The sequence below is a fragment of the Arctopsyche grandis genome, chromosome 12, assembly GCF_051622035.1.
Source record: "Arctopsyche grandis isolate Sample6627 chromosome 12, ASM5162203v2, whole genome shotgun sequence".
NCBI classification, from domain to species: domain Eukaryota; kingdom Metazoa; phylum Arthropoda; class Insecta; order Trichoptera; family Hydropsychidae; genus Arctopsyche; species Arctopsyche grandis.
The window spans coordinates 17,628,655-17,650,959 of NC_135366.1; the positions used below are offsets into that span (position 1 = coordinate 17,628,655).

General features: G+C 33.5%; 3 protein-coding genes across 5 annotated transcripts; 1 reads left to right on the plus strand and 2 right to left on the minus strand.

Moving 5' to 3' along the window:
- The first annotated feature begins 1,443 nt into the window (after window positions 1-1,443).
- On the plus strand, window positions 1,444-3,290 carry Smn (survival motor neuron). 2 transcript variants are annotated; one of them, XM_077442188.1, is made up of 7 exons: window positions 1,444-1,617; window positions 1,972-2,113; window positions 2,190-2,369; window positions 2,443-2,598; window positions 2,686-2,837; window positions 2,967-3,103; window positions 3,184-3,289. In XM_077442188.1, exons 1-7 carry the CDS (start codon window positions 1,537-1,539, stop codon window positions 3,194-3,196), a joined length of 861 nt encoding a protein of 286 aa, XP_077298314.1. In that variant the 5' UTR covers window positions 1,444-1,536; the 3' UTR covers window positions 3,197-3,289. The 2 variants fall into 2 exon arrangements, with proteins under 2 accessions (XP_077298314.1, XP_077298313.1); XM_077442187.1 differs by having other exon boundaries at window positions 1,448-1,617; window positions 3,175-3,290.
- Window positions 3,291-3,971: 681 nt separating this feature from the next.
- Window positions 3,972-7,176, minus strand: TyrRS (Tyrosyl-tRNA synthetase). The gene is made up of 11 exons (XM_077443092.1): window positions 6,951-7,176; window positions 6,596-6,739; window positions 5,961-6,103; window positions 5,723-5,877; window positions 5,497-5,637; window positions 5,230-5,412; window positions 4,938-5,156; window positions 4,711-4,859; window positions 4,511-4,641; window positions 4,356-4,429; window positions 3,972-4,240 (listed from the first exon to the last, which is right to left on the minus strand). The coding sequence occupies exons 1-11, from the start codon at window positions 7,023-7,025 to the stop codon at window positions 4,059-4,061; spliced, it is 1,596 nt and encodes a 531-aa protein (XP_077299218.1). The 5' UTR covers window positions 7,026-7,176; the 3' UTR covers window positions 3,972-4,058.
- A 1,936-nt stretch (window positions 7,177-9,112) lies between these two features.
- Window positions 9,113-18,698, minus strand: LOC143920279 (uncharacterized). 2 transcript variants are annotated; one of them, XM_077443096.1, is made up of 5 exons: window positions 17,491-18,698; window positions 11,946-12,031; window positions 11,705-11,864; window positions 11,477-11,671; window positions 10,783-11,159 (listed from the first exon to the last, which is right to left on the minus strand). In XM_077443096.1, the coding sequence occupies exons 1-5, from the start codon at window positions 18,540-18,542 to the stop codon at window positions 10,988-10,990; spliced, it is 1,665 nt and encodes a 554-aa protein (XP_077299222.1). In that variant the 5' UTR covers window positions 18,543-18,698; the 3' UTR covers window positions 10,783-10,987. The 2 variants fall into 2 exon arrangements, with proteins under 2 accessions (XP_077299221.1, XP_077299222.1); XM_077443095.1 differs by having other exon boundaries at window positions 9,113-11,159; window positions 11,477-11,864.
- Between the last annotated feature and the right edge of the window lie 3,607 nt (window positions 18,699-22,305).

Here is a 22,305-nt window from a genome sequence, read left to right on the forward strand (position 1 = left end):
ACGGTGCATCGCAGGACACTTTTCTAGGAGCGTTTCAACCTATGGTGACTTTGGGATTAGCTTAAACAATAGCATGAGGATCATTTCAGACTTATTTCACAGGGTAAACGGGTTACATCCAGTGATGTGCTGCTATCGGTTCGCACCAGCTCTGTCGAGCTGGTTGCTAAAATAATTTTGGTTCAGAAAGCTGGTTCTTAAAATACGGATTTTTTTTTTTTAATTAACGTAATTAGGAGATGGAATTTTCACACGATCACAATTCTTTGTCCGATTTGAATATGAATTTATGTAATGTAAATAAATAATTTTGTAATGTATGATAAAAATAAAAACTATTTTTTTTTTTATTTCAAAATTTTCCTTTTTAATTTGAAAAAAATATATATAAAAATGGGGGGGCGGGGAGCGTTTGCAAATGTGCGAACCGGTTGATAGAATTTTAGCAGTACATCACTGATTACATCCCAAATGTGAATCGCTACCAGTATAACCGCCGCAACGAAAATCGCTCACGCGGATCTTGCTCAGATATTGCCCAACAAATGTTTTTTTATTTTATGAAATTTGGACAGTTTTCTATACGGTATGGGGGATGGACGAATGAGCGACTGGCATGTTAATGCACGTGTTTTATTTATGACAGCTGAAGGCAGAGTGAGATAGCTAACTCCGAGCACAATCGAGTTGGTCCCCACTCGCAGGAAGGTGACCAAACTCGACCATGTCGTATAGCGAGTCGCCACAGTACATTATATGGACGTATTCATACTCCATTCGCGCATGCCATTTACGCATTCATGCGCGTCCATATATAATGTATCAAAGAATACTATCCGCACTTGCATGACACCTGCAGGATACGGATCGTGCTGAATAGGTATGAACAAACCTTAATACCTTAGATTTATGGATTTATTTTTTCAAAATATTGTTCCCCCTTGAAAAAATTTGAATTTGTCGCTGTTCTTAGCGAGGAGGATTTTTTTACTGGTTTCATTAGAGTAGTTTCATCTACTTGGGGGAAATATTACAGTCATTGAGTTGTGCGATAGTCATGAAATATTTTTTCTACCTGTACCCCTGAGTTCGGCGCGCTCCGTTTTATCGATTTGCAATATCTCGAGACTCGTTTTCTCAACTTTTCGTCTGCTTAAATAGAAGTTTGTGTATTGTATACAAAAATTGTGATCATTCATAGATTTTTAAGCTATTAACACACCTTAAAAATATTTAAAAATAAATTCAAGTTAATGTTTGTCTCTCGTAAATAAGTATTTCACTATGTAAAACATGTTCGTATGCGTTTTGTTTATATACAAACTCAACGACGAAATACATAAATAAAGTTGAGATAAACAGTCTCGAGATATTGCAAGTTGGTAGAACGAGGTAAACCTCTTGAGTTGAATAATAATTCATAATTCGAATTAACGAGACTATTGTGTTTTTGGTATACCTGGTAGTATTGTGAGAACAGTTGTCAATGTGCCTAGTGTTGTGTATCGTCTTTTAATATTCCTTATTTTATTTACGATGACTTCACGTGGCCAAGCGACCCAAGCGGCTTCAGGGGACTCGGCACCCACCGTTTTATTTCGTAGACGAAGCAATCAAGTAATTTTTTCAAATTACAGTTCAAAATCCTATTTCTTTGTTCTATGTCAAAATACAACATTATGTTATATACGGTACTCTCGTCCATTTAACTTCTGGAAATTGTTTATCCAAAATTTAAGATTCCCAGAAACCTGCTACCAAATGTCTTCATAAATAAACCTCTTTTTACCACCAGTGTTTTTAGAAAAATTTAAGTGGAAGCTAAATGGTAACATGTTCTTAATTCGTAGTGAAATTTAAATCTTGAATTTTAACGGTATCATTTACTACCCCCGAAAAAATTTAACATCGTAATGAATTATATTTCATCGTGTATTTAATTAAATTATATAATAATTTTCATTATTTCAGAATAAATCAGGATCTGCTAGTTACGAATCTTCAGATGACATGTGGGACGATAGAATATTGACAGATGTGTATGATCGAGCAGTTAATATTGCCCGCGAAGATGTTGCCAAGAGACTGGCAATGAACACCAATTCCATTAAAGGTTTGATAAATCCAGAATTGCCATAACACTAAATATGTATATAATAAACATTTTTATGTAAAATTCTTATATGTAGATACAAAAATGCACAAAAAAGAATTTGATGTAAATAAGAAAAATAAACAAGGTGGACGTGCAACCAAAAGACAGTGGAAGGTCGGTTCTGAATGTAGAGCTGTATATAGTGAAGACGGATTGGAATATGAAGCAACTGTGATATATATTGACGGTGACAATTGTATTATTTCATATGTTGGTATGTAATTAATAAGAATTTGTCTATCCGTATTTCACCAACTTTGAAATGTAAAATGGGGTTTTTGTTAAAGGTTACAATAATGAGGAAGAAGTTAAATTTGATGAATTGAAGCCGTCTTTAGGCAAATACCAAAGACTAAGACAAGCTCTGGAAGCAGAAGATATAAACTCTAATGATGATTGTGAAGAAAATTCTATAAATGGATCGTCTAACAATTTTAGCGAAGGTAAGCAAGCTCATATTATACATACATATGTGCTTTTGTCATCCTTGAATTTAAATGTGAACTGATACATATTTATTTTTATTATAGGAGAACTAAAAAATAACGCTAAAGTAAACTGTGTTAACAAATCAAAATCCAAAAAAAATAAAAAAAGCAATGTTGGAAATGAATATGCCTTACCTTCTTTATCGTCGTTTCAGTTCCCTTCATTTTCTCCAAGTGCAGACTTAAATGGTCATGTAAGTTAATTAATAAACGTATACTAATTTTTTCCAAGATGTGTGTATGTTTGTATATACAATGAAGATGTGTACATGTATAATTTGTAAAAATGTACATACATTATTATCATTTTGTTTTTAATGCAGATACCTCTTCCTCCACCACCACCATTTTTCTCTGCGACTGGTGACAATGCATCTCAAAATGACCAATCATTGTCAGTGATGCTCATCAGTTGGTATATGAGTGGATATTATACAGGTTTATACCAGGGACAAAAAATGTAAGTCAGTACAATTTAGTATTATCTCAAATCGGTGTCCAAATGTGATACCCAATCTCTTCAATTTTCAGGAAGCGCAGCCAAGATGATTAAATTTAAAACGGAAGATCTTATGTATTCTCGATAATTATTAAGTATTGTATTTAATTTACTGATTATAATTAAACAGGAAGTTTTCACATATTTAATTTTTCTTTTATTTTATATATTACATTAAGAAATCGAATTTTTTTTTTTGGAGAACGTTACTCATGTTTTTTAGCATGCAACATTTGCATGTATGCACTTGATTTTTGAATTCTACAGTTAAGTAGAAGGTATACTTAACCCTTTGCCCGCGGCCGTCTTCTATGGAAGCTTTGCGCGACAAGTCTGTAGCGCGGCCGTCTTCCATAGAATTTCTGAACTTTGCACGGGATTATGGGCCTTATATGCGCCTATCTCAACTGTTTTAAGGTTCAAAATTGGTTGAATATATTACTGAGAGTTGAATGTCATCTATTCAATTTGCTTAAAATGAATATATACCAGTAAAAATTAGTTTTTTGTGGAACCATACTGAAACCTCGTTTATGTGACGTCACGTCTGTTGAACAATGGCGACGATACGTCTCAATTGTATGAAGAATGATTGTTTGACAATTAAGCCAAAACTACGAGATATATTATGTATTTTATTGTTTAAAATAATACTTTGTGTTAATTAACATATCTGGTTACTTGAGTAAATATTAAAATCTGTATTTAAGGTCGAAAACTCGATTGCCAAATTCGCGAAAAAGGTGCCACGTACAGGGCTTGTTCGCTATATTTATTGCCGCGGGCAAAGGGTTAAAATAGTAAGTATATGTAAAGGTAAAAATATTTGAGGTTGTATTAAATAAAATTAAATAGTTACTTTTAAAAAGTTTATTGAGTAAATAAAATAAAAATAAATACAATCACAATTTAGTCACTAACCAATGTGAGCATTTTTGAAGCTTTTGGTAGTTACTGGATTTCTATTGCTTGAATGTATCAAATAATTTGCTTGCCACACAGCTTTACATTCGTCGTTGGTTTTCATATCTACTTGCAATTTTTCCCAAAATTTCTTTTTTGGATTTAATACTTCATCGGCTTGCCCATTTTCATATCCTAGAAATTAAAAATCACATCAAATTATATGTACCTTTACATACTTAAAAGGAGTTCTAAAATATATTGACTATTCTCCCCATCTATCTATAAGTTATTATTATTAAAATCGTACCTTCAACGACAATTTTATCTCCTGGATTACTTTCGGCGGGAGGAATTAATACTTCCACTTGCTTGGGATCCCCACTAAAGCCAATACGATAGATAAATAGTTACATATTAGACGTTATAAACTGCTGCAGTTTTTATTACTGTTTGTGTACTTACATTGACGCACATAGCACCATTCCTTTGGATTCAACTCCTCTCATTTTAGCAGCTTTTAAATTACAAAGCACAATTACACTTCTGTTTTGCATTTCTTCAATCGGTACATGATTAACTAAGCCACTAACGATCTACAAAAACACACATTTCATTCTTCAGAGCATGGATTAATATTGAACAGAAATCAAATGTAAACGTACAGTTCTAGGTTGTTCTTCTCCAACATCAATTTTTTCAACATACAATCCATCGGCGTCGGGATGTTTCATAACTTCTACAATTTTTCCTACCCTGATGTCCAGTTTGTGCGGTAAACATTCAGAATCAGCAGTAGCATTAGCAACGACCTCTGTAAAAAATTTCACCTTTATTTATGTCTATTTTTAAAAAATAAGTACCAAAAAATTTTACAATGAAAAATGCTGACTTTTATTTTCCTTAGGGTATGCATTTGCAGTTAATTCTTTCAAAGATGTCTGGCTAAATATTTCCTGAATAACTTTCAAAAGTTCGTTGATATCTGCTTCTACTTTTTGTTTTAAATCACCTGGATGCACATCCTGTTTGGCATATGCCGTTTCTAACTCTTCAAAATTAGAAAATAACATATTTCCACCATTTGCTTCGGTTCTATTGATAATGAATTCTGAAAACAATAAAATCATAAATTTAAAATTCTATAAATTAAATTAAATATATGTTTATAAGTGGTAACTCACGTTTTCCTTTTAGAAGTGGAAATAAGACATGTTTCGTAAAAGATAATACACCATTATCGTTGATGTTTCCTGGCTCACAGAATGCTTTTTTAATCTTTTTCTTTACTGCAGCTGGTGGATCTAACAGGTCTATCTTACTGTCTTCTTCTGACGATGACATTTTTCCACCTGTCAATCCAGGCACTGAAATTCAATAAATAAAACTTCAGTAATATAATTTCCGCATCATATTTGAGTGAATACGTTTTCAACAGAAATATTAAGTACCCATTGGATTCATAAGATGAACTCTTTTAGCGTAACCAAGAGCTGGAAGATATTTTTCAGCCAATGTGAATATTTTCCTTTGATCGACACCCCCGAATTGGGCATCGACATGTAAATATTCTTCATCTAATGCTTGTAAACCTACAAATCAAATACTTTTAATATAATGGACCTTTACTAAATCAACAAACATGCATCAAACCACCACATCACGGTAAAAACCTACCAGGATATAACAAACCACTTAAAAGTGGATGATCCACTTGCTTAACTACTTCTGCTCCAGCTTTCTTGGCATCATGTTCGGTCATAAGAGAACTAAGGCGGTAGACATCCAAGGTGTATTCTTTAGAAAGCTGATAATCAGTTCCTCGAACAAACCTAAAACGTGTTTCATTTATAAATTACAATCGAAAACATGCCTGTAAAACTTTCACATAATATTTAGAACAATATAAGTATACTTTAATCTTTCTAAGGAAACCCCAATAGCCGTCAACATTGCTTTTATCATTGATTCATAATACAATGTTCTATAAGCTAAGAGATTCCATGGTGCTTTCATGTTGTCAAGGTAAGCATGCAAATCAGCCAATAGAACTGTTACCTGTAACATAAATTGAATGCTTATAATATTATATTAAAACATTTCAGTTCGATAATACAATAGTTGATGAGTACCATTATAGACAGTAGGTAGATGAATACCATTATAGATTATTTTGCAAATAAAAAAACTACATTCTTTTAATTTGGTTTTTTTGATTATAACTATTCTTATGCAGCAAAAATTCAAACTTTTATATCGATTGACATCGAAATTAAGTTAATTTTTCTGAGAATTATATCTACATATATACTATATAAATAAGAATGTTTGTTTGCATATTCTTCCTTTGTAAACATACTTTTTAATTCGGTTTATATAATACTATCTCATAGTACTCTAGCTTGAACTGTAAACTGAAAAGTTCGAATTTTTACATTTTTTCTCAAACTTTCGCCCACCCTAACAACCCAATACCAATATTTCAGCAATCAAATATGTACTCTTAATATATATTACTTGTTTTCATTTATGAAACAAAATATAACTAACATTGCATTCCGCTTGCAAGAAATCTGCTATTTTCAAAATGGGTACAAAATAGGCAATATGAGGCTTTCCAGTAGTCGCCGTACCCCAATATATGGAGACATCTCGAGTTTTCAATATTTCATTCAATCGATCTTCTCCCAAAACCTGAAAAAAAAAATATTATTTTAATTTTCGGATGAAGTTCCAAATATAACTTTTTTCCATGTGACCCAGTTTTAAAAATATCATGATGTACATAGTAAAACAACTGGTTCAATAGTAATTATTCTGACGCAATACTTAAAAAAATCGATCATGGCTACAGGTGCAATAATGTGCAATTAGAATGTTTCGACAATTGTGCAAAATGAATAACCTCTTGCAAATGGCGAGTGATGAGATGTTTCTTGGTCTGTTGTTGTTCGGTGAGTTGACTCGGCGAGTCGGCCATCGCGAATCAGTCGCTACCGACCCTCGCCAAAGAGCGATGCGACGGCGAGTGACACAACTGCCAGCTGCACCCAACACGAAGACACGTGTGCCGGCACTCTCATCGACGCTGCTGCCAACTGCTATATCAGTGACACACTTTTGTTGCTGTCAACTTGTCCTCTCTTTTTACAAACCTCTTTTATGTTTCACTTACGATTATTCATGAAATTACACCTACCAATATTTGCGCTTTTGTAAAAATATTACAACTTAAGACATTATATTTTAAGAAGACCATCTAACTAAAATATCACGCATCAAAAACCAGGGAATTCTGTGAGTTTCGTATGTGAAAGTATTGCTAAAAACGAAGATCATGTGGGGGTTGTCACTGTATATGATTATTTCTCGATTTTGTTATCCTTGTATGTATTTTAAGTCCAGTGGCGGCTCGTCTATATGGGCTGCGGGGCTACAGCTTCCCAGATTAGTAAATATTCATGCTATTTTTGCCGTCCATATGGGCTGCAGGGCTGCAGACATCCCAGTATAGTACATATGCATGCTATTTTTGTCTGAATTTGATCATCGGTATGGTCAACGAGCTGCTAAAGCCCGATTAATCTCTGCAGCCCCCCCCCCCCTCTATGAATTCTTACGAGCCGCCACTGATTTTTACCCATTATTTTAAATGTATATCTAGCGGATTATTACGTAAATTGCGATCGCGCGCACGACAATCGTTACCACTAATATTGCGAAAGTTATCGTTAGTACAATATTTCGCGTGATTGAATTTTGGGTGCCAGATGTTCCGTGATTAAGATTTTAGTGAGGTACGCGAGATCGCTTTTTGCGGAAGAATCACCGAACGCATATATCCGTAACCGAACCATCTAGCCATTATGTAATTATCATTATGGCCATATATGTAATTCGAAATAAATACAGGCCGTATACGAAACTCAGAAATTATTCCTTATATGCAGTGGTGTCGCCCCTATTTTGGAACAACGGGTTACAAAATTAAAAAAAATATATGTATTTTGAAAATATATCCATATCATTTTTTTTCGTCCAAGGCACTATTACATGAAAGTTCATTAAATTTTCAAGATTTGTATAATTTTTGACAAAAATTATATGAATTTTTAGATTAAATAACGGGTTTCCGGAAACTTTTGATTTTTAACGGGTTTCCGGAAATTCATGGAAACCATTAGGGTGACACCACTGCTTATATGTAGGTATTATAATCTAAATATAAAGTTCTAAAATTGTTGACTACTTAGTTAGATGTTAAGTTAATTGGCGTTAATGTATGATTTTAATCCAAACGGTAAACAGCCTCAGAGTTCTTCTGCCTTGTTTAGCTTTGAAAAAAGAACGGTGAGCTGGAAAACTTAAATTTCTCAATTTTCTAATTAAAATTAAATAGAAAAAAATGGGGTTTGCAATATTGAGACTATAATTTGGTAGTCTATGTGTAATATATATGAATGTATTCGATTTTCCGAAATATTTACTAAAGAAGAATACTTTTTAAAAGGGAGTAATTTAAGCCATTTACATTGTATTATGAGTAGAGGTAGGACCGGAAGCGTGCCGTTTATTGTTTAATTGTTGTAAATCCTTTGTAAAAAAGGGTCGGCAAACCTTTAACAATGCATTTACAACATTTGAACAATATACAGCCCCCTCAGGGTCCGGGCTTTAATTATGAGACACAAAAATTCCCATCAATTATTTGCATTCTGGTTACTTTGAAAATCGTGAAAAACTCTCATTTCATTTTAAAGTTGTGACGGAAATTAAATTTCATATTATTCTTTGTATTCCTTCTAGCGATGTATTATCAAAATGCAAATAAGATATTTTCCTGTCAGATTATTATTATTCAATTCAATTTATCTATCTCAATCTATTTGTGTAATTGATTTAAATGATTTATATTTATTTTTAAATGAATCTTGCTACTTCTCGAAGGCTTGCCCTAAATGTTTAAACATCCACTTACAAAATTATGTATATGTACCCTTATATATTATTGGATAGTCTTGCGCTCTGAAATAGAAGTATTTCACAAATATTAAAAAAAGGTAATTTATCAATATGTAACATTTATTTAAATGTAAATAAATATCTTATAATTTAAATCATACATTTACATGTTTCTTTTTACACATACCTCAATCAAAGTTATTGTTACAATAAATTCATTACATATGTACATGGCATGGGTTCAAACCATTTTATTGACATTATTATCTTAAACACAAAAAACATTTAACAAATCTGAAACTTTCTAAAGCCAATTGCACAAATTTAATATATAATTAAATGTTTCATTGTTTAAAAAACATCGCATAAAATCGTTTTCAAATATAGTCTATATAAAATATATACACACCCATAAATCTGATTCAATAAATAAAAAAATCCTACATTAAACAGGATCTAAGACATGTCAATTTATATTTTCAGAAATCGTCAACAGCATTCAGATCCACAGATAACCGCAAGTATATTTTACTTTTAATATCATAAACCTCCATTAACATTAAAATACTCAAAACCGTTTTTGAGAATTTTGCACTAACTGGTTCAATAATGCAAAACCGTTAAGAACATAATAAACGACTTTTTTGTATATGTTTACTTATGTATAGTATGACTAAATATTTAAAAGTACATATATCTTTATCTACACAAGATTTTGAATAGTTCATATAAATTATCTGTAAACATACTTTCCAAGACAGTTTTCCAGTGGATGAAAACAATAATTTATTAAATATACCAATATTTATTAATATTATAGTATGTTTCAGTCTTATCCACCTCATATTATATATAATTGAATAAGAAAAGAAATAATTCGTTGAATATTCCAATTCAGTTTAGATTTTAAGCGCATAAAATTGTGTAAATTATAAAATAATATATGTCTATAAATTAATATATTTTGTTTTTGCTGTATTCCACGTTCATGAATTAAAAGCTCCATAATGAATATGAGTGATAATTATTGAAGAGGTAATAAATATGAATTATTCTACAACACAGAAAATTTGTTTGTAAATATATTTAAAAAATGATATAAAAGCAACATGGGTATTAAGTTTTGATCTTGTAAATTTGATTGAAATATCCAACTTGAAATTATTACATTTATATTTTCATATTTCTTTTGTTAAAATTTATACCCATATTCAAAACAATAATAATCATGTATATGTATTACAGCGAGTCAAACAAAAATAAATAATATAAGTATTATATCATATTCCTTAATATTCTCATCTTATTTGCTAATTTGTACATTTTGTAGAAATAATTTAGTATTGTTTAAATTATCACAAATTTCATGTATTTATTTTATTAATGGCAAGGAGTTGAATTAAGTAATTACTAGTCTTATGAATTAAGAATACCATTACTATTTAATTATTTAAAATATCAATTTAATCTCATATAAAAATCTATATTCACGTAATTACACATTTTAAATAAAATCCTTTTCGGTAGATTGGTTTTAAGTTGACTGAAAATTTAACTGAAAGTCTATTCAGTACCTAAACGACATTTTCGCCTTTTTTTTTAACGTTATAGAATTACTATATAGTCAGATATTCAGACAGTCAACACAGTAACGTAAACATAATTTAGCATATTTAGGTCTAATAGACTTTCAAACTAACAGTTAATAAATTATTTAATATAGCTTTAAGCTGATTTAAAATGACAATTTCGATCAACATTTGTGATTGGGGAAATAATATGTAGGAAATAAATTAAAAAATCAGTAAGGTCACAACATTTTTCAAAATATGAGGACTGCGTGGTTTAAGTAACGTGTAAAAAAATCTTACTTCCAAGTTACCAAACTAAAATAAAAACTGCTGGTTTTCTCCTTCGTCATTCAACAACAAATCACACAAATGAAATTCAGTACAATTAGTCTTCTTATATTAAGTCTTTTCAAACTAACGTACTAAGCTCATGAGGATCCGGATGTGGGTGACTGAGATCAAGAGTTGCAGGTGGTACACCCGGTGGACTTACAGATCCAGAGGCAGGTGGTCGAGGAGGTCGTGGCGGGCGAGTAGATCCACCCAAATCACCTGGTGTGGGCGGAGTACTTGTTGGTGGCCTTTAAAATTAAAAACAAAGTTTAATGTCAAATCTTTCTTAATACTGAGGATCGTGACCTTCATAAGAATGTCAAATATGAGACTAAAAATGAACACTATGAAGTTAATCTAATACAGATGTAAAATAATTAAACACGTAACAAAATATGTTCAATAATGATACCAGAATATGTTCAATAATGATACTAGAATATGTTCAATAATGATACTAGAATATGTTCAATAATGATACTACAATATGTTCAATAATGATACTAGAATATGTTCAATAATGAAAAGTACTATTCAAATACACATAAAACAAATTATATATTACCTGATGATATATGGTCCCTGGTGAGGAAGTATAGTAATCGGTAAATGATTATAAGCTGTACTGCTTGTCGTATTGTGAAAAGTCATACTAGTTCCAAGAGTAGCATTCCCAGGAGATGATATGTGTCCATTTGACGTCAAATAGCCATTTCCAGTTAAAGACGACACTGACTGAGGTGTTCCAATATTTTGATTGCTACTTAAGACTGGCTGATCAACTACTTGAGACTGCGAATGCATTGCTTTCACTGCATTCGTTTTTTCTTTTTGCCACACAAAAACATTGTGCACCATTGCACAGCCACAAAATATAATACCTAATCCTATAAATACACTTGTGACAATTGCTGGTGTCGAATGAAATTGTATGAAAGTGTACAATATAATCCCTGAAAGATAAATTATTTTGTTTTAAAACTCATATTGTTTTATATCAGAATAGAATTATTAAAAATCATGTTATTACAAACCTGTTAAAAACACTGGAATAGAGATAAAAAATCCTCCCACTGCACAAACTCTGGTAACAGCTGACTTTTGGAGATACTTGTTAGTTCTATAACAAAACAATACATTGTTTATATTTTTTTTCAGGAGATGGCACATATATATACAGTTGATGAGAATCAAAGAAAAGATTCAGATCAATTAAATATTACAAAATAATTTTTTTATAAAGAGATGTGTTGAAAAGAGGTGAGGTGAAAAATACCAAATTATATGGTGTTCTATAGAACACCAGATAAACCAATGTTCTAAATAAAATAGACAATGGAAACCAATACAAATAATAAAAGCACATCGGATAGTAGTTGACATCCTTAGAAATTCTTATCAGGGATTTAATCGCGGGGAAAATTTTGCGCGTTCTTATATACTGGATATTTACAACGAAGAGTATTTCAGAAAGTATGCGCCCGATTCCACAGACCCAAGTGTACTAGGCTGCACGCGAGCATGCTTTCAGGAATGTACAACGAGATAACTGGTAGAACTCGAAAAAGGAAAAAAAAACTTGCAAAACCAGTATCTCGTGAGGTCTTATCGAATGAGCAAGGCCTCTCCCTGCGCTGCTTCCTCTCACTATTGACTAGACCCGACGTATTCTCAAATTGCGTATTCGTCGTAGCGTAGATGTATGACATCAATATTTTCAAATTGTGTAATAGCTTGCTTTGCCAGTCGGTGACCCCTGTAAATAAATATGTATAACGTTGCTGCTGCTGTGTTGCTTTAAAGCATACACTGAGTAACTATTCTGATGTAGTATGGTACTTCTAAATTATTTGTTAAATCAAACGTGTGGGTCAATAGCATACATTTTTTTTATCACTAAAGGAAGTTCTAAAGTAGATACAGATACAGTAACAGTCATCAAGAATATATTTTCTCCTCCTATTTTGAACGACACTACATAAGCCAGCAGCATAGCTCGGTCGTTAAGTTTCTGCTTAGCGTCGAGAGGCACCGGGTTCGATCCCTGGCCCGGGCCTCGAATGAAAATGAATTTTTCAGAGTATGCTGTTGGTCAGACCTGGATTTGTGACTCCAGGTTGATCGTTTTCTATCAGAGTTGGCCAATTTTCCTCTGATTTCATTGTTGAAACGGTTCCCGGAAAAAAAAAATTGGCTAAAAATCCTTCCTACCTGCTATGTCACCACTGTTTAGAAGTATGATTGATGTACAATAAAATTTATGTACAATTCATAGATGTTTCGTTAATTTGCGAGTTTTTCAGTGGGTCGTAATTCAACGACTTGTAATAAAAATGTTGCATTTGTAATTGTAATTGGCCAGGAAGGCCTTCCTGGTATGTATGTAAAAATAAAAATAAAAAAATATAGTGGTGCTACAATTAGGGATTGCAATACCGAAATTACCCAAACCAGCAGAATCGGTATTTGACTAAAAACAAGCCTTTGGTAATACCGGTACTAAAAAACGAAATACCGATAGTATCGATTTTTTTTTAATTCGTACATTTTATTTGTCCAAAACAATATCTGCATGGCTAAAAACTACGAAAACAACCGATGCGTATATAATTTGCATACGCGATATTGAGCGAGTTATTATTTTATAAATTGTTTTATTTTTTTTTATTTCGATAATACCGGTAGGGGAAATTTCGGTATTTTTGCAATCCCTAGCTACAGTGTGTGTTTTAAAAACGCTCGTGTAAATATTTAATATACCAATGGGCAATGATGGGAGTTTTGCCGGTAAACAAGTCCTTGTAGGGTCTTTCGCTAGGAAAATCATCGTAGTTGGACACAATATAACAGATCCTACGAGAGACATACTAAGAATTATTGATTGAACAAAAAATTATTTAGTCAAATATTCAAATGTGATTTTGGGATCACATAGATAAAAAAAAAAAACTAAATTTCATATTAAATACATATTGGGTATCTAAAGAAATCGTAAAACTCATTGATAAATTAGATCCTATTATGACGTGAACAAAAGCCTTAGTTGTTGGCAAATAAGTTGCTAGTTTCGGAGGAATCGCCACGAAAAACTGCAGAAAAATATCTACGTGAATAGCCACCTTAACTTGCGTACGTGAGCAAACAAATTAGACAGTCACGCAGTTATAACAAACGTCTAAAATTTAAGTAAACCTGAGAGTCAGCTATGCATACCTAATCAAATAGATCGTCACGCTCAATAATAAGATTGTTGAAAGATGTAACTTTAAGAGAGGCTCAAAGAAGGTGATCATGAAAAGATTCATTCGTGTAAAGATGAATGCACCGATGCAAGTAAACGTCGATTTGGCCGTACAAGTAGGTCATACGTGAACATAAATTATTACACTTACATATGATAATCTAATATATAATTTCGAAAGAAACTTTGTATGTAAATATATATGTATGTTTATAAGTATCTTTGGTTGAGAATTTCTTAAACAATACAAAGTTTCCATGGCGACAATTCAATTGGTTGAATATTATATTTTTTTCGATTCAAATAAACTAAAAAAAAAAAGCAAATGAATATTTATTATTTACTATTACATTCGCCATGTTTAAGCTGTTTATATTACAAATACTGAGCGAAGCCGGGTAAAACAACTAGTATTCAATATATATAGATTATATTTCGATAAAAAAAACGTATATAAAATTAAATATATAACCATATGTGTGAATTTAAGAAATCTAACCTGCTTATGCCCGCATAACTACATATGTATGGAGTATGGAGAATTGAAAAAAAAGTAGACAAAAAAATATTGCACGTCAATAATATTAAATTCAAAGTAAATTTATAAAATGTTTTTTGTGAGAAATTTTTTCCATTTTGCATTTAAATATGGTGTACAATACAGTTCATTTTTCGAGTCTTCATCAACTCAGAGTTTATGCCGCAAGGGCCACCGATTTGTATTATCAAAATTCAATTTCCCTGAGTAGACAATTAGGTATGTAGTTGTTTAACACGAAGTATGATAAAAGCTAAAATATGTACATATGTACATCAAAAGTCAATGCTTACTATAAATGTTGAGAAAAAAATGTCCTTTCGTTTAAAATTTGTAGTGTAGATGTGGATCAATGAAATTGACTAGCGTCAATAAATAAATAAATTGGTAATAAATAAAAAGAAAGAAAACTTTAAATGGGTAAAAGAAAAAATCGCGAAGAATTTCGCTCTTCGATGAATGACAAAGTTTAAGGGGTCAAAAATGCATCGATTGTGTTGCACAGGTATTTACGTTTTGGAATTCCTCGAGCTTGATTGTGCAAAAAAACATGCACGTTTGTAGATATGCTGTCGGATACTAAATTCTTTTCGGGAATCATATTGAGAAAAAATTGCTCGATGGTGGTATGAATTCTTTAACATATTTGTAAGGAATTTTAGCCCCACCTTCGTCATTATAAATTAAGTGTGGATGATCAAGAACAGGGCGGATGCGCGAGGAGAAACCCGTTTCAAAAAAACTATTTGAAGTCAATGAATCCATGATGACATTGACAGTTAATTTTGTTTTATAATCATTGAGAAATTTACATATAATGGACTAATCAAGGAAAATATATTTTTTCAATGTAATCAGGAATTGTTACAAACAACAAAACTGCAACAAAAAAGTTAAAAACCACCGATATTGGTATTTGTATGTAGGTGGTGAAAGTTAAAGGAAGTGCAAATTTGCCAATGGACTTAAATCAAAGCTTAGGCTCAGGGGCTTTCATTGTTATGTCATCGATTAGTTATAAGTAAGTCACCTTTTAGGCTTCGGTATATTATGACATTTTCACATACATATATGGCTTCATCAATAAGTGAGAGGCACACCATTTAAAGTGCTTAAAAAACACGATTTAGAATTTATTCTGGCGGGAAAATTTACCGCCAACGTCTACAATTAATCAAAGTTGCAGGTATAAAGCGCTAGTTCCCGCATCTGCAACAGGTACTGGGAGCGTTGCTAGACAAAATAAAACCTTTTTTTTCGATGATGCTCTAGAATGAAATTCAATAATGGAGGTATTTTAAGCTCTATTTAAGGGTTGTGTCTGCTTAGGAATGTAGTTTGTGGGTGCCAGAGGAACGTCCTTCAAATTGAACAATATTGATGTGAATTTAAATGAACGCTAGCGTATCAAATAAGCGCAATAATGCGATCAAGGTCGATTTGAAGTTGTATATTTTGGTTGCAATTCGATGGTAATGGACATGGCAATTGAATTGTCCATGGTTGGAATGAGACGGGGAGATAGCGGTAGGCACGCGGTCGCATAACAGTAAACCGACAGCAAACCAGCAAACCAGAAAACCAGCTATTTCATTTCCAACCACGGCGATTACATATCAAACCAATTAAATAGCAGCACACGTCATAAAATTATACAATAGACGGCATAAGGCAATTAAATTTTACAGAAAAAAACCAAAACGTGAACAGTTAGCTCAATGCTTTTTATCACATAAAACATAAAACTTATGAAATAATACATATTTCTAAAGAAGATGCTCAATTATTACTTTCTCCGATTAGGGGGATTTCTCTGAATAGGGGGAAAGTGATTATTATGAGTGAAAATATGGTCTAATTAAAGTATGTTTCAGTGAAATAACACACGCACATTGTTTATCATTGATAGCGATTATATGCATTGTTAGCCTTTCGAAAGAACTCCCGAGGTAAATTGCATGATCTGCAAATTGAAGTATTCGCATTGCGTCTTTGCACGGCGAAAGGGGGTACAAGAACAACTCGTGTGCGTCGTGTCACCCAATTTCAGCCATACGGAAATTTGAAAGGGTCAAAACCGGACAGGTGGTAACGGTGGTCGTTATCACCGGTTCGTAAATGGATCAAGAAATGGGGTGGGCAAATGAGACAAAAAATTGTAACGACTCGAGCCAATTTGCGGCGGTTTGCGAGACGGAGAGAACAAATGTTTTTTTCTCAACACGCGTGGACCAAACTTTAAAACTCAATCGCGAAGTAAAAGTAAGTTAAAGGCTATTTCAAATTCAAGGTGATCTTAGCTTCATTATGGAAATAAAAACAAAGTTTGCGGTCGTTCGTTCAACGTTCGTTGCACAAAAAATAAAGCTTAAATTCTTGTTACTCATATTACACGCAAGTACTACATATAATACACAGGTGGTTTGAATATAAACCAGATCTCATATCTTCAGTGCAAATCCGGAAAAAATCCGGTTCTAACCACTTTGGACGATCTTATAAGGGTTTTATAACAAAAAAGGTAAATAAGCCTCATAAGATGAGTAACAGATATTTTAAGAACTTTTGATTCCTGAGCGAACACGTTGGAGTAACGATTACACAATTTTTAGTTCTATCGAAAATACCCAAACCAGTTCGATCGGAATACATTAGCGTCAATATTATAACGACTAAAATTGAATAAAAAAATAGTGCACCTTGTCTTTGATGATATTTCATTTCATAATAAGCGGGATGTTAAAGATTTCGATTGAACTGGTGGGATTTACATATAAGAGTAATGCAATGTGATATTGACCTGCCGCCTATTCCAGCACTGGAGTTAACCAACTTGACTGCAAACAAGAACTGGATGGCACAGACGAGCAGACAGCACAAGTTGAGGGAGAGTGTGAGAGCGCACAAGGCCAGAGTCACTTCATACACGACTACATATTCGTCAGCGCTGATTATGGACACGGCCATCTGCTCGGCGCGGACCAGTTCGCGCACTTCAGAAGCCGACGCCGGAGATATCTTCAAAAGGAAGATCAGCGACAGCAACGCCAGCAGCAGACTGACGAGACACAGAAGACCCAGAGAAGTGAGCATCTCCTTGATGCCGGCTTCCTTGGAGCGATTCATGAATCTGGATACGTTGGCCGGGACCAAATTCGCAGGGGTGAGAGTGGCGAGGGCACGTCCTCCCCCAGTTCCGGCGACGTTCACTCTCAATCCGCCGTTGGGGAATTTGCCTTGGGGAGGTGCCAACCTTCCTCCGGGGCTCGCACTGCTTGAAGTTCCTCCCAAAGAATGTTTGGAAGAGTTGAGAGTGGAAACGTTCAGAGGCTGCTGTTGGGGTAGTCGCTGTACTGCGGTCACACTCAACTGACTCTGGTTCATCGATAGATTCGCATCCCGCCTGTTCACCGTGTTTTGATAGCGATGATGGGCGAACTGGTCTTGCTTGGCGGCTAGCTCTCGAGGAGTGACGTCGCCTCTGTAGTCGGAGCGGAAGTCCCTGGAGTGGTACTCGCTCCTGTGGTGGTCTATCCTGTTTCGGGAGGAGTCGCTTTTGGGTTCTGGGGGCTTCTGGGGGGCGGTTTCTCTAGGAGTCACGTCGCCTCCGTGAGGTTCGCGGGTGGCGTACTCGGAGCGAGGCTCTCGGTAGACGAGCTCGGCGCGGACATCTCCCTTCGCGTCCGTCCTGGGTCCTAGGCCGTCGACGCGGTTGCCGAACTCCCGGTTTCCGGGAGGTTCGGTCTTGAGAGGAGCTTCTGCAGGGGCGTCGCCGGAGGCAGTGGCGTCTCGCTGAGCGGCCATTATCCTCGTCCCGTTGAGCGGCGCGGTCGCCAGAATGTGCTTCAGCATCGCTCGGGGCGCTGAGGCGGGCCGGGGCCGCGGCCGGGGCTGCGCATCTCGTCACGGCGGTGCTACACTCGAGAGCGTTCGAGCCGCTCGCCCCATGGCGCAGCCCCACTCGTCCGTCGCAAGCGAGCGCGACGCCCGACCCACCGACTCCGACTCGCGACTCCGGCAAAACCAGTTGGCGCCCCACCATTCCACCATTCCACCATTCCACCATTCCACCATTCTACCATTCTACCTCTACCTCTACCTCCACCATTCCACAGTTCCACCGACCGACGGCAACGGTCTCCGAGATGAAGCTCCAGTGGCTCTTAACTGTAGTTCTGCGAGCTACTGTTTACATTTTTGTTTACCCTTTGGCAATCAAGCAATTTGGCAATTAAGATGTGTAAAATACATTTGTTTGCAGATGATACATTGATATATATAATTGGAAAGAATGTTGATGTAATGTCTGAGATTTTAGATATAGAATTAAATTATGTGAATGACTGGTTGTGTGAAAATAAATTAAAGTTGAATGTGAATAAAACAAAAATGATGTGGTTGAATGGTAAAAATAAAAATATATTGAATGAAATTAGAATTGATGATAAGTTAATTGAAAAAGTTGAAATATAAAATACTTAGGTGTATACATAGATTCAGGACTAAATTTTAAAATGCACGCTGACTATATAATAAAAAAAATGGCTAGTAAAGTTGGTGTATTATGTAGATTAAGAAATATTTTAAGTAAAAAAAGTAAAATTTTAGTGTTTAATTCAATTGTCTTGCCACATGTGGTTTATTGTGCCACTGTGCTTAATTTGTTTAGTGGCCAAGATTTAGAAAAAATGCAAAAAATACAGAATAAAGCTATGAGAGCTATTTTGAATGTGAGTAGATTTAAGAGTATTGGAAGTATGTTAGATGAATTAGGATGGATGAGTATTAGAATAAGTCTAAATATTAGTACATTGTCTTTTGTTTATAAGTTAGATCATAAGTTATTACCTAAGTATTTTGATGATTATATAATAAGGAATAGAGATAAACATAGTTTTTATACTAGAAATAAGGACAAACTAGTTGTAAGTAGAGTAAGAAAGAATAAGACGGCTGGGGGTGTTTTTCACAGGGGTGTGCTCATGTATAATGCCCTCCCTGAGTGCGTCAGGTCTGCTAAAAACATGGATGCATTCCTGCGAGGTGCGAAGAGACACCTCTGTGAGGGACAGTACATATAAGTTAATTATAAATTTTAGAGTTAAGTATAATAATTAAGATGTATTTTTTAATTAGCTTGATAGCTAAAATATATATAAATAAATAAATAAATTATTTGAGACTAGTGTTGTGCCCGATTAAATATTATCGCATGCGTTATGGCATATTAAGATATTAATTAAAAAAAAATTACAAGAAATGTGTCGGTTCTGTGTTCGATCCACTCCCGGTCGTATTTTTTTCAAATAGCTTTAAAATATATTTAACTAGCTGAACCCCGGCATGCGTTGCAATGCCATAATAACACATGCAATTCCCGTTTCCGTTCCCGTTCTCGTTCTCGTTTCCCATTTGTTATGCTGCGTACGGACCAAACCAACGACGATTTTGGTCCAACGTTTTAACCAGCAGGATAAAACCAGTAGCGTACAAAATATCGAAATAAAAATTAAATTTAAAAATTGAAATCAAATATCAAAATTAAAAATATTATTATATTAAAATTAAATTCAAATATCAAAATAAAATTATAATCAATATATTAAATTTAAAATAAAATATTGAAAGTTAAAACAGAACATGCCCAATTTAAATAAATTTTCGAGATTGACTTAAAATTATATCATCAACAATCACATACAGGTAATCCTCGACTTTTGTTTGTCGAAGATCTTTTGACTTACGTAGATACGCACTAAGATCGAAAAAAAAATCAAAGAATTATTATTTTTACTTCCCCGTAATGCGCAGTTACTGAGAATATATCATGTGTTAGTATGGGTGACCGAGTGATGGTCCCAACCCGACATGTTGTCGGTTTATCAAACGAAATTTTTTTAGTCTTCAATTGTTTCTCTCGTCGAAATAAATCAATTAATTAAATCATTTCAGAGGTAAATTTTATCGGATAATGTGTGATTATTAATTTTATTTCGACGAAAGAAAAAAAAAACCCTTTGACAAATCACCGACATTTTTTTTGTTAAATATTTCATTCGACGGCGAAACAGTAGTGTATCGTGACGACTTATAAGAAACAATAACAAGGTTTTTTTCGCTCGTAATTATAATATTTCTCTGGTTGTAATGCGTTTCGTCGTAATTCAAAACATTGTTGTAATTCAAAACATCAACGATGATCTAATTTTAGCTCAATCTCGCTCGTTAGCTTAATTTTGATATTTAATTTCAATTTTTTTATTTAATTATTATTTCGATATTTTGTACGCTACTGGTTTTAAAAGTTGGCCCAAAATCGTCGTTGGTTTGGTGCGTACGGACCATTAGAAAAACGCAGGCAGCGAACACATTTGAATTAATAATAACAATAACGGCACAATAACGCATGCAATTCCCGTTCCCATTTGTCGGAAAAACGCAGGCAGCGAACACGTTGGTCGCGACGTGAAAACATTTGAAATTATAACGTTGCAATAACACCCATTCTCGTTTTTCCCGTAATCTTCCTGGACATGAATACAACAAATCCTGAAAGTTCCATCGTAACCGGTTCAGTGGTTTAGGAGCCTATTCGAGACACACACACACAGACATTCATTTTTATATATATATATATATATATATATATATATATATATATATATATATATATATATATATATATATATATATATATATATATATATATATATATAGACTAGTAGCCATCACTCATCTCATATATTTCTCCTTATTTCATCTCTGAAGGGATGTTAACTCAAACACGAAGTCGAACTACGATCTGCCCAGTATGGTGGCGTATAAAAACAAAAGAATAAATAAAATATAATACAATAATACATTAGTGTTTGACGAAATATAATAATAAGTCGTTAGATTCGAGGAGTTTGTCCCTCGTTAAAAAAGCAAAATTCAATAAATAACAGCGACGAAATGTAGTAAAATTATAATTTTATACTAATAAGAAGAAATAGCAAAATTTATAAGCAAAAAAATGGTACAAATAAAAAATATGGAGGTTGAATATAAAAAAAATTAAAATAAAATAAAAACTAAAAAACAAAAAAAAAAGGAATTTTCCAAAACCTTACTTTTTTTAGGTTTGGATTCAGGTTTAGTTTAGTTTAGTTTACTAACATACAAAAATATACACAAGTATTTTTTTCCATAACTTTTAGTACACATTTATGTTTATTTGAAATTTAAATGTCAAAAACAGTAAAAATTTTATTTCTTAAAGTTTCACCTCAAATGAATTATTTTTAAAAACGAAGTTTTTTTAAGAAAAAACATTCCAAAATCATTAAATTTTAATAAAAAAAAAAACAAAATCATATTTACTACATTTGGACATTAAAAACAAACAATATTATTTATGATAACTTTGATAAATAAATCTACTGGCAAAATTTTTAATATCAAAACATAATTTGAAAAAATATTTAAATATGGTTGCGAACGTTAAGTTTAAGTATTCCATACGATTGTATGCACGCGTTCCGCTTTGACATATGTCATAAAAGTATTCCGCGACCCCAAAAAGGTTAAGAGCCACTGGCCCACTCTCTCACTCGCTCACTCACTTGGCGGGTAT

Bases quoted from the DNA above. Each gene is read 5' to 3' on its own strand.
- Smn (XM_077442187.1), top strand. From the start codon at position 1,537: ATGACTTCACGTGGCCAAGCGACCCAAGCGGCTTCAGGGGACTCGGCA. The intron at 1,618-1,971 runs GTAATTTTTTCA...TCATTATTTCAG, and splicing joins TTCGTAGACGAAGCAATCAA to AATAAATCAGGATCTGCTAG. The intron at 3,104-3,174 runs GTAAGTCAGTAC...TTCAATTTTCAG, and splicing joins TTATACCAGGGACAAAAAAT to GAAGCGCAGCCAAGATGATT.
- LOC143920279 (XM_077443095.1), bottom strand. From the start codon at position 18,542: ATGCTGAAGCACATTCTGGCGACCGCGCCGCTCAACGGGACGAGGATA. The intron at 12,032-17,490 runs GTCAATATCACA...GTTTTGTTATAG, and splicing joins AGTGCTGGAATAGGCGGCAG to AACTAACAAGTATCTCCAAA. The intron at 11,865-11,945 runs GTTTGTAATAAC...TTTATCTTTCAG, and splicing joins TATTCCAGTGTTTTTAACAG to GGATTATATTGTACACTTTC.
- TyrRS (XM_077443092.1), bottom strand. From the start codon at position 7,025: ATGGCCGACTCGCCGAGTCAACTCACCGAACAACAACAGACCAAGAAA. The intron at 5,157-5,229 runs GTGAGTTACCAC...TATTGTTTTCAG, and splicing joins TCCACTTCTAAAAGGAAAAC to AATTCATTATCAATAGAACC. The intron at 4,860-4,937 runs GTCAGCATTTTT...AATTTTTTACAG, and splicing joins ATACCCTAAGGAAAATAAAA to AGGTCGTTGCTAATGCTACT.